The 11,639-nt window shown below is 51.3% G+C and overlaps 4 protein-coding genes across 4 annotated transcripts; 2 read left to right on the top strand and 2 right to left on the bottom strand.

Annotated features, from left to right (window-relative positions):
• Positions 1-1,175: 1,175 nt before the first annotated feature.
• Positions 1,176-2,233, bottom strand: A1O5_07661 (uncharacterized protein; the record flags this gene model as incomplete). The annotated part of the gene is made up of 3 exons (XM_007748250.1): positions 1,176-1,219; positions 1,268-1,357; positions 1,417-2,233. The coding sequence occupies 3 exons, from the start codon at positions 2,231-2,233 to the stop codon at positions 1,176-1,178; spliced, it is 951 nt and encodes a 316-aa protein (XP_007746440.1).
• Positions 2,234-3,543: 1,310 nt separating this feature from the next.
• On the top strand, positions 3,544-4,305 carry A1O5_07660 (uncharacterized protein; the record flags this gene model as incomplete). The annotated part of the gene is made up of 2 exons (XM_007748249.1): positions 3,544-3,712; positions 3,797-4,305. The coding sequence occupies 2 exons, from the start codon at positions 3,544-3,546 to the stop codon at positions 4,303-4,305; spliced, it is 678 nt and encodes a 225-aa protein (XP_007746439.1).
• A 728-nt stretch (positions 4,306-5,033) lies between these two features.
• A1O5_07659 (uncharacterized protein) lies at positions 5,034-9,390 on the top strand (the record flags this gene model as incomplete). Its single annotated transcript, XM_007748248.1, has 4 exons — positions 5,034-5,062; positions 5,186-5,231; positions 5,285-6,744; positions 6,822-9,390. 4 exons carry the CDS (start codon positions 5,034-5,036, stop codon positions 9,388-9,390), a joined length of 4,104 nt encoding a protein of 1,367 aa, XP_007746438.1.
• Positions 9,391-10,182: 792 nt separating this feature from the next.
• On the bottom strand, positions 10,183-11,317 carry A1O5_07658 (replication factor C subunit 5; the record flags this gene model as incomplete). The annotated part of the gene is made up of 2 exons (XM_007748247.1): positions 10,183-11,160; positions 11,231-11,317. The coding sequence occupies 2 exons, from the start codon at positions 11,315-11,317 to the stop codon at positions 10,183-10,185; spliced, it is 1,065 nt and encodes a 354-aa protein (XP_007746437.1).
• Between the last annotated feature and the right edge of the window lie 322 nt (positions 11,318-11,639).

Genomic DNA, 11,639 nt, shown 5'->3' with positions numbered 1-11,639 from the left:
GCCGCAGTGGGCGAGGCCTGGAATTCAGAAAAGGGATAGCTGCGTGTTTGAAGAAGCCTTGTAGGCCAATACCGGATCCCATGGGGCGTTCAGCCAGCGAGACGCGCAGGAAATAGCATCAAAGCGGGGATCGATAGTGCTGAGACGTGTTGGCAGGACGTTGGAGGTGAAGGAGGATAGCAAAGGATGGTTGGTAGAGGAGATGGGAGGGACGACAGAGGGACAGACACATGATTGGCTACAAGGACTTTGAGTGGGCCTAGACTGGGCGCTTAGAGAAGACGCTATTCCCAAAACAGATATCTCTATTTATGGCACTTTCATGAGAGGCCGAGAGCTGCCGTTCCCCCCCCCATTTTCGTCTGATCTGGCTTTATTCGGCACATCCGCCATGTTGCTATTATAACAGATGGGCCTGGATCTGGCCGCCAAGCGTGTGGCTCTAAGGGAACAATTTGGCCTTTGCTAGCGGCCTGCTGCTAGGCCAACGGCGCATTGAAGCTCATTCCGACGCTCATAACACACCTTGTGTATGAGGCTGAAGCAGCACGCCATCTTTCCCGATCTACTGGGAGGATGATAGTCAATGATATCATCACAAAGTCCCTGGATCCCTCCCTCTCCGGCTCCTTTCATCTTGGGGAGCGCGCGACATTCAGTGATATCTTTCGTCATCATCAAACCCGGCGTGACGCCCTATGAGATCAAGGCAAGTGTAGCTGTACAGAAACAGACCCCTCACCCATTCTCGGTTTTCGCGATCTTCTGGAAGAGGCTGTCGCCATCTTCCCTACTGTCCCCGCCAGGAAGTCCCTGACAGATATTAGTGGTTCGCCGGTGTACCAAGGTAAAACGGAGCATTTGCTCGATACACAACGCTCGACGCAGATCTATTTCAGTTGAAACGTCCACGGGATTTTCACCACGAACAAGTCACATGAGTGAATGTTCCTTTTCCACCCAGATAGTGCAAATGCATGAATGCGCGATGACGGTGTGAGCGCATTTCTCATTTGCTAATGCAATGAGAGGGAATGTCCCTAGAGCAGTCGCAACGCACTTTCTCTACTTTTTCTCAGGTACAGGAATGGGGCTTGCATGGCCCATATCTAGAGGCATCTCGCCTATGTACAATAGCTCTTGCCCCTTTGTCAGCCGCGGGATATCTCTTTCATCTACCCAAGTGCTTTCAATATAGCGCTACTGTTGCCGATGAATCCTGTGAAAATGTCAGTCTCAATTCGACCAGTCCCCTTTTGGCACTCACCATATCCCGCAGCATTGTAACGGCACATCTCTTGAGCATATGATGGACTTGTTGTCTGGGAGATATCGTCGACATAAATCACGTCATAGCCTAAAGAAGGTGGTCAGTTTGTACTTCTCAAGCTCACGAGACAGGCTTGTCCTGCCTACCTTTGAAGTAGGCATCCACAAAGGTGGACCAGACGCATTGATCGGCATTGACACCCCCGAAGAAGAGCGTCGACATTTCGTTCTCTTGGAGCCAGAGGCCTAAAGGCGTCTGTGGTCCCCAAAGTCCGGACAGGCGGTTCTTGTTGAACAACATATCCGTGCCCGCTGCGAGACCTTCATTTTTCATTGTCCCCAACACACCATAAGGCTCGGCATTCCAAGACCCACGCATCAACAGCCGGCCAACCTCAATCGTCGTTCCGTTGTCCTTAATGGTGCCCATATCGCTGCCGAATGTCTCGTTGGCGAGATCTGAACCTCCGCTGAATCCAGACTTGAACGCAGGTGGAATCGTCAGCAGGTCATATTCCGTCAACCCCCAGTTCACCCAGAGGACCTTCATGCCATGCTTGCGGAACCCATTGATCATGTTGACCGTGGGCTGAACGGCAGCGCGGCCGTTCACTGCTTTCGGTGACAAATCTGGATGCAAGAAGAAGTTTTGCATGTCGATGATCACCAAGCCGGTGCGGTTTGGCTCGATCTTGATTGAAGATCTGTGGGCCATCATCGGCAATACCTTTGGCGTTGTTACCGGAGAGCGATCACTGCGTGTCAGGTCAAAAGTTCCATTGGGCAGCTTCCTCCAGTAGTTGTAGTAGCTTCCCAGAGTGGAGGTGGCCGCCTCGAAGCCGTCACCAACCAAGGCGTATGCTTGACGTTCCTCCAATCCGAATGGACTCGCCGAGCATAAAGAGCTGATGGCGAGAGCGGAAACGAGCAGGTTCATCGGGGAGAAGAATCTCGCGACAGCCATTGTATGGGGATTTCCAGCAAGGCTGAACAACAACAGGGGATGCGACTAAGGACTATCCAAGTAAACCCTACAATGCGACAACAACTCGTTCACGATGAGTTTTATACCTTCACATTCTCCCTTTGCTCCCGGTCAAATTCCGAAGTGAACGGAGATGTGCATCTCTTCCACTTCCAGCGTCGAGCACAGAGTGAATACGAGAGATATCGCTATAGCCCAAAAAGGAAGGCCAGGAGGTTTTTGATAAGACTTGCTATGTACATATTTTCCGACTTCTCCAACAAATCTTCCCCGCACGCGATTCAACTTTTGCTGACCGCCATCGGCTTCAGCCATACAGCGTGGCACACTCGTCCTTATCTTTGCTTGTACTATATTTCGTCGAGTAATTGAAGGAAACTCATTGCTCTCCCGACTTTCATCTGAGCAGACTCCCAGACAGGAAAGAGAGACGTTTGATAAAGTGCCGATCTCCATGACAGAATAGCTGAAGTATGGAATGCACGGCTGACGAAGAGGACCGTCTACTGGATTCAATGAAAGAGACACCTCTTGGCATGCAAGGAAGCAGTTTGTCAACCCAGGTTGCTGGATGGCGGACGTCGGACTGACGCAGTAGGGCACGTTGGCTCGCTTCGTCCGTGTGGATCAGCTGATGGCAGCCCGATGCCGATATTCTCTCAAGTGAGTCGGTTGCGAGAGGAGGCCGTGCTGGTGAGAGATATACTCGCGCTATCCATATGGTATTCACCATGTTACCTGTCTATTTGTGCAAATAACACCACCCATCAAGCCATTTTGCAAAGCAACTGGCATATTCTGGCACAGAAGGCAACGCTGCAGCAAACATGGCTGGGCAGTGCTTGACGACAATGACCAAGGGTGGTCGCGAAGATGTCAGATGCAGCCAACGGTTCGAGGCAGGCTACGGGACAAACGACAGCACACTATCATTTTCAAAGGCGAAAATCAATCTTCACTGTGAGGCCAAGAAGACGCTTCCCGACGCGCACGTCTAGGTGAGCGTGTCTATCAAGACCAGCCCTGAGCGGCAGAATTCGACGCAGGGTTGCCATTCATGATCCGGCGATAGCTTCACTTGTTCCCTTAACGTCTTTTCACTGTCACAGTGATGACGAGCGACAAGCCAGTCTCTGGGACGCCGCCTAGAAGACGCATGTCACGACATTCTCATTTTGCAGTTTCTTCGTGAGAGGCGGCTCTCTTTTCCAAACCTTGTGATTCGGCCCCCTTCCCCCCCAAGCCTCTCACTCTCAAACGGACTCGGCCAACAAGTTCGACTCCTCAAGATGCTCCTTCAGCCCATCGTCTCGGCATTCCTCATTCTGCTGCCCCCTGGCACGTACGCTAAATGCTGCTGGGGAGATGCAATTAAAGGTATCTGCGGCGATGGATCTACAGGAACGCCTTGCTGCGGATACAAAAAGTGCAATGCCTTCTGCTGTGCTTGTCCAGGAGGTGAGAATGGATCGCTTTGACCTTTGCCTTGCACCAGTCACAGCCGCTCAACCATCCACCCCGATCACTGACCATATCCGGCAGTCTCGGTCATTCGAGAGGTCATCGAAGAGCCGGGTATAGAATGGACGTCTGTCATTACGGCGCCTTACGACTCCGTGCACTCCACCTATGAAGAGTGGACCTGCCGTGCCAGCCACATTACGACGTGGTATCCTCCTCCGGCGACAGAACGCGCACTTCCCGAAGACTCAGCGACAACCATATTCAGCGCCAGTGAGCCAGTGGCAACCCTCACAGGAAATCCTCAGCCAACCTTCACGAGCGTACGAAAGCATCCTCTCGACAATCACCAAATGCTTTCAGGATTGCAGGAGACGTTCGATCGCGTGAGCAACGGGAAGGAGAAGAACGGGACAAGCATTATTACGCTGGATCAGTACTTTGGTTTCTTCAACGTCACAGACAATGGAACAGAAACCGACTTCGGCAAACATGTTGAGGCCAAGTTTCGAGCACATGACAGGAACGGTGATGGCTCGCTGACGGTCGAGGAAGCTCAGTTGCTCTGTGACAGGGATGGGTGTTACTGAGTAGTCGATCTTGAGAAATTAGACTTCTCCCGAGGGCCTATGGGTAGTATCTATGGTCTCCCTAGCTGCTTCTACTGATAGAGATTGACTTTGCCCTGCTTTGCCCTGCTTTGCCCTGCTGCGTGCTATGGACAGAGCAAGGCTGACAAGGCTAGTCGGTACTTGGGAATGTAAGGGTCAGTCATCCTCACCAGCCTCCGAGTCGCAGCTTTGCTAGAAAGGTGGAAAAACAGTTAATCCGTTACACAGAGCTGCCAAGCAATGCCTGCCTGTTCGCCTGTGACACAACAGCCTCATCTTCCAACTTCTTTGGAATCACACAAATGATGATGGTTTCCTATGGTTTGAATACTCCTTCGCAATGAATCTACCTCAGGTAGATGCTTGCTTTCCTGTAGTGTCGGCTTCTATCTCCATTATTCGGACTCACCTTCCTTGTCTCTCTCAATCCTTCTAGCTTCTTCGCCAGTGATTTCGCCCCTCTCAGCTGTACTTCAGTCCTCTGTTTCATCACCTTCATATACACCTCGTCATCAACTCATCATGGATCTAGGCTCGGATGATACATGGTCAGACACATCTGAGGAAGAAGAAACACGGGCGAGCCAACCACTTCCGTCGCGGGCGTACCAGATTGAGATGTTCCACCACAGTATGAGGGGAAACATTATTGCTGTTGTAAGATGCTTTTTATTCCGAGCCATGAGTGTATCCTGACTTTTATACAGATGGGCACTGGTAGTGGGAAGACACTGATGTAAAAGCTTCCCGTCCTGCTTCCCTTCACGCGCTGTTTTCCTACAGGATTTCCCCCTCCCCCCTTTCCCTCGACACATGAGTACTTGCTTTGGGGAGACTGAATTCTTGAACCTTTTTCTAGTGCCAAATTACGTATAGAAGCGGAACTAGAACGCTCCCCAGATAAGGTCTGTATGCTCCACGTCTCCAATTCCCTCTATTTGCTGACCCTTTCCGTCAGTTGGTGTGGTTCACTGCTCCCAGCGTGGTCTTAGCCTATCAGCAGTATCGTTTCCTTTCGCAACAGCTACCGGCATTCCAATTCAGACTGATAACCGGCATGGACAGCGCTGAATACTGGACCACCAAGGCGGTTTGGGACAAAGTCCTTGACAATATTCAGGTTGTTATTTCCACCCCTGCCATCCTGGCCCAGGCTCTCAACTACGGCTTCATTTCCTTGGCTGGCATCTCGTTGCTGGTTTTCGACGAAGCTCATCATGGGATTAAGAAGGCCAGCCTGAACGAAATTATGAAGCTTCACTATCACCCACATAATGTACCCGGATCTAACATTGAATTGCCTCATATACTTGGCCTGTCCGCAAGTCCAATCACCAATAAGGCAGGGACAGAAGTGAAGGTTTTGGAGGGAAATCTCAACGCGGTTTGCAAAACTCCTCTTCAGCAATTGGATGAATATACAGCTTTCCTGAACATGCCAGAGCTCACAAATTTGACATACAAGACAGCCCTGCAGTCTTCCTCCCAAATCTACCGATGTTTAGCCGGCATTGTTTCTGTCATCCAAATACATGATGACCCGATCATGAAGACCCTACGAGAATTGGATAGTCCGGCCGCCCACGAGAAGCTTGACAAGATCCTGAGAAAGAATTGCACACCAGCTATGAAAGAGTTACAAGCACTTGACCGGTCGTGCAAAGACATACAAGAAAATCTGGGGAATTGGGCGTGTGACATGTTCATCAAAAAATGTGTTGAAAAAGCTGAGATCAAACAGCTTCACACGCTTGAACTTAATACGGAGCTATCGTCCTATCAGTTCATCAAATCCTGCCTCCAGCCTCTGCATGAGCAGATCCTATCAAATATGTTGAGCATGTCCGCAGTGAATAGCGTTTCACCAAAGGTTCAGGTGTTACTCGACTTCCTCCAAAAGGAACATCGTTCCAACCTCAGATGTCTTGTTTTCGTGCAATCTAGAAATGCAGCCTGGTCACTCAACCAAGTCCTCAACAATCATCCACTTACAAAAGACTGTTACAAATCATTTTCCTTTGTCGGAGTGCGCAATCCATCACATCAAGGCATGTTCGATTTTGCAGAGCTACGCATTCAGCATGACAACCTGGAGAGATTCCGACGCGGAGAGCTCAATCTCTGTGTGGCAACCTCAGTGCTTGAAGAAGGCATTGACGTACCTGCAATGAACCTGGTGATATGTTTCGATGAGCGACAAAACTTCCGAAGTTTCGTCCAAAGTCGAGGGAGAGCCCGGCAAAAAGGTTCCAAGTTCGTACTCATCGAAGAAGTCGATTCCAAGCTGGAGAAATGGCAAGCCCTAGAGGACGAGATGAAGCAGGAGTGCGAGGATTCTCTTCGGACGTTGGAAGGACGAGAGTATATCGAGAGCATGGATGAATCCGAGGGTGAAATCTTTAGAGTCGAGTCAACTGGGTAAGTCGTAGATGGCGCTGACGGTCTCGTTGGCGATCTCAGAAGCCTGTTTGGTGTCTATCTGATGATGAACACAGAGCTACCTTGACTTATAGAGGAGCGCGACAACTCCTGGATCGATTTTGCGCAAAGTTGCCCAAGACAGATGAATGTGAACGACCGAATCCGATATTTTGCATCCAAGGGGAAATTGGTGTCGACGTGGTGGCGAAAGTCTACCTTCCTACTACCCTCCCTCCGAGCTTGCAGAAGGCAGAGTCAAAATTTAGCCGGCGAACAGAGAAATTGGCGAAGCAAGACGCCGCCTTTCAGGCTTATCTAGCACTCTACAGGGCTGGGCTTGTGACAGAGCATCTGTTACCTCCGGAATATCCAAAAGAAACAAACAACGAACCCGACATCGAAAAGAGAGACAGTGAATACGATGTGCAGAGTCAATACGACCCTTGGCCAACGCTTGTGGCACAGTGGACAACGGCTGGTACGAGGTACGCTCACCGTCTTCATGTCGAAGCTGCCGATTTCCCCTATCCCACTATGCAACTTCTCCTTCCCCGAAAACTCTCCGGCATCTCATTCCCCCTCTTCACTGCGCCATCCGGCCAAATGCAAGTTAGTGTGAGCACTGGGGAGGAGGTACACCATTTTCCTACCGATCTGGGCCGAGACGTAAGTTTTCTTGCCCTGGACGTAATCCTTGGGCGAAGGCTGCCAGGTCTCAACAAGGAACAGCTCCCGTTTCTCCTCGTCCCCGACATGGACCTGCCATCGATGCGAGACTGGTATCACAAAGCGTCTAGCAACACACCAATGGTTAGCTTCCTCGAAAGCCGCCCCATCTGCGACAACGCATACCTTGTACGATTCCAAAATCACAATATTCCGTACGTATGGCAGCCCGGTGTATGGCAGGAGGATGCGAGTCATCACGAGTGTCAGCTCAAGAGGACACAGAGCATTACCGAAATCGTGGGGACAAGTCTTTCCAGAAAGCTAGAATATCTAACCTCAAATATCTTACCAGCAACAAGGTCCGATGCATCCAGAATCTTACCTGTGGATGGTTGTTCGGTGCTGGGATTACCTGCGGAATATGGGCGACTGATGCTGCTCATACCGTCGATTACGCACATGCTCGAAATTGCTCTTCGTACCACAGAAGCCTGTAAAGGGCCTCTGCTCAGCCTTGGTTTTGACAGTGTCGATTTAGTGTCCGAAGCACTAACACTTCCAAACGTGGGAAGTAGAAATTATCAACGGCTAGAGTTTCTCGGAGATGATTTGCTGAAGTTTTATTCTTCACTTCAAGTCTTTGTTGACTATCCCAACCATCCGGAAAGCCAGCTCAGTGTGTATCGGGACAGAATCGTCAGCAACGCACGGCTACAACGAGCGACCAGAACTCTGGGCCTGGATCAGTATCTCACTCGGAACCGATTCTCAGGGCCTCAGTGGTCAGCTGGCGTCAGCAACTCCAGAATTCGTGCGAAGAACCTGCTACAGAAACGGCTATCGTCGAAGATATTGGCAGATGTGATTGAAGCATTGATCGGAGCTGCAAGTCTCAGTGACGTTGGATTAGAGGACTCGGATGCAAAAGTGCTTTCTGCACTAAAGTTGTTTCTTAGCGAGATCCCTTGGAGGCCTCTGTCTGAGAATATTGTCAAAATCCAACCTCAGGATACCCCTTCAAACCACCGGCTTGAGGCGCCAGTCGAGTCCTTAATCGGCTACTCCTTTGTGAGCAAGGCTCTACTGGCACAGGCCTTAACTCAATCGAACCTTGGAGGCAACGCTTCCTCATCCTACGATCGGCTTGAATTCCTAGGCGATGCCGTCCTCGACCACATTGTGAAACCGAAGCTTTTTTACACTTCTCTCCAACTCGACCCTGATCAGATGACATGCCGCCGTCACGCCCTGGTCAGCCATGCAGCGTTAGCGTTCTTCGCTCTGCAGGTTTCACATACCCGCACCATATTTGATGTGCAAACCAACCATCTCACGAAACAAACCGTCACCCAGGAGAAGACTGAGACAGTCTACCTCCCTGACTACATCAGACGGATTGGCAACAGGGAGGCTCCCTTGCAGCGACGAGCCACTTTGGCAGCCTACCAAGAAGTCCGGTCCTCGGTCATCGAGAGCTTTGAAATCGGCAAAAAGTTTCCCTGGAGGGAACTATCACGCCTGGCAGCTCCGAAATGCTACTCGGACGTTGTTGAATCAATCCTTGGTGCGGTCTTTGTTGATTCCCAAGGAGACCTGACCGCTTGTGAAGCAGTGCTCGAGAAAATGGGGTACATGAAACTAGTGCATCGATTTGCAACAGAACTGGACATCGACGCGCGACATCCCGAGGCGTTATTGCATGAGGCAGTCCCGAACTGTGGACTTGTGGCGCAGGAGAGGAAGAAAGCAGCCACCGGCGAGGCTAGTCGGAGTTGGAGGTGCAAAGTCATGGTTGAGGGAAAGAGGATCGCACACGTGAAAGGGGCGAGTTGTAAAGAGGAGGCGTACTGTCGCGCGGCGGAGAAGGCGTTGGAAGTCGTGGGTCGCAAGAGGAAGAGGGAGTCCCTCGAGCAGCGGCCCGACCGCAAGGGAGAGTACGGTCAGGAGCAGGAGGAAGAAGAGGGGTTGGACTAGAAGACCACGAGGTGGCGGGATGGTGGACGAACCTTGTGCTCAGTCCCACCAATATCACAGGGGTACCGAGCCCCCTTGGCATCAGCGGTCTGCAGACGAGCGAGCAGAGCATCCATATCGGCGATGGGGACAAGGAGAGGTTCATCTCATCGTGTCCAACATCCGAATTTGCACGGATGGGGGAACGGGGAATAGCACGAGTTACGAGTTACGATATTGACGACCAAGGATCAAGGCAACTGCCCAGTATTGAAGGGAAACACAGACACAGAACGATAGTCAAATACCGCAATGCCACCCAGGTACCCAGGTAGATCTGCTATGGCAGTCATCCTATGCAAGGGAACCAGAACCAGAAACTATCTTCCTCGGATTCATCATTCAGCGTCCCTGTCGTCGTTCCACCTCTACAGTGAACAGAAAAAGGCCGCACAGAAGTCCTATCTGCTTGTTGATCTTATTCATTCATTTATTCATTCACGGGCGCCTTGGTAGTCTTTTTTTTTGCCGCCGGGATTATTATCGAAGTAGTAGGTAGTTGAATTCGTCATGGCCAATGCAGCCCAGTCCCGCCTTCTCCTCCAAACGCCTAGCTCAAACATCTCGAGTGTTTTGCAGTGGACAGTCTATCCCTGGGACAGCCCTGGGCATACGGGCATACGGGTATGCCATGTATGTCCTGATCAACTCTGGAGGACATTGCAAGGATGTATCTCCTCCTTCGTTGGCGTAGTTGCTCCGTACTTTCTTTCGCCCTCGACTGGCTCTCGCGTCTGGGACCCTGAGGGCTCTTCAGAAGTCCATGCCCACGAGGTATCCCTCGAAAATTCGCATGAACTTGGCCACGAAGGCCTCGAGGTGGAAAATGACCTTGCTGCCCAGCCTCACCCTGTGCTCGTAGAATGCCGCCCACTTGACCACCTCGGCCTTCAACTCGTCTGCGACTTCGGGCTGCGCGACGAGTTTCCAGGTCAACGTCTTGAGGATCAATGTGGCGGGGATACAGTGCGTGAGCAGGTCGTACAGTTTTGCCCGTGTCGAGAGAATCATTTGCGGCGTGCGTTCGCGGATGATGTCCTTTGCGACCTGTTCGATCAGGAGTTCCCAGTCCGGTGGCGGAATGGGGGTTTTCTCGCTGGGCTCGGGATGTTGAGCGTACACGGCTTCCAACATCAACAGCGCTTTGCGTAAGTTGCGACCGGATTCCCTCGCGATCCGCTCATTGAGGGCAGGGATGATTTTCCAGTTCTCCTTCTTGCCCGCTTTCACCAGGGCGTCACAGATTTCGGCCTCTGTGGGCGCAGCGACGCGGACGAGTAGTGTTCGACTGCGGATGGGCGCGATGATGCCAGCCGTGCTGTTCGCTACCAGGATCAAGCGGACATTTGCGCTGTACTTTTCCATTGTCCTTCTCAAGGCGGCTTGCGCATCGCGACTAAGTCCATCTGCTTCATTGATGACCACCACCTTGAACCGTTGCTTTGCACTCAGGTCTATCTGTTGCGTTTGTGCGACCTCCTTCAGAAGATCCTGTATGACCACGCGATCGTAGGACCCCACGTCGCTAGGCGTGATTTCTAGATGGTATACTGAGGAGACGATATTGAACTCTAACTTGCGATTCGAGGCGGTCGTGAACATGCGGGCATCAATCTTGATTTTCTCTGCGCCGCTGCCGTACAACGCGCGTAATGTTGCGAGGACTCGTGTCTTTTTGCCTGCGCCAGAGGGGCCATAGAAGAGGAGATGGGGAAAGTCGGCTGAAGAAGCCTGCGGTTGTCAGGATTGAAATCGCGTGAGTAATTGGGTTGGGGTTGGTGATGAAAGGGGGGAAGTTTACCAAGGCTGCTAACCGTTCTGAAAGGTCTTTATGGTATGTGAGAGCGTCAAGAGATCGAGGCCGGAGTTTATCGACGAGAAGCGCCATGGCTGGGGGTTTGATGTGGTGTAGATATCCGAGTCGGGTTGTTTTGGTGGTGGTGGTGGTGAGTTGGTGGGTGATTCTTCAAGAATTCTGAGAGACGCGTCCCGAGGCGCGTAAAGTGATTTTGCATGACGTCAAATGACCGCAGCCAACATACCAAGTATTTCTCTCCATTAATCCAAGACATAAGGAAGCGCTGCTTCTAGAACCACAGTAAGATCTAATGAGGAGGGAAAGCCCCTTCAATTACCGTCGCCTCATCCTGAAAGATCCCACAGGCCATCATGACGATGACAGCAATACCAATCTTTACTCTTGATGCCAA

The sequence above is a fragment of the Cladophialophora psammophila genome (assembly GCF_000585535.1).
Source record: "Cladophialophora psammophila CBS 110553 chromosome Unknown aczJe-supercont1.11, whole genome shotgun sequence".
Classification (NCBI taxonomy): Eukaryota; Fungi; Ascomycota; class Eurotiomycetes; order Chaetothyriales; family Herpotrichiellaceae; genus Cladophialophora; species Cladophialophora psammophila.
Note: the sequence above shows the minus strand (reverse complement) of the source record. Positions and strands in the feature narration are given on the sequence as shown.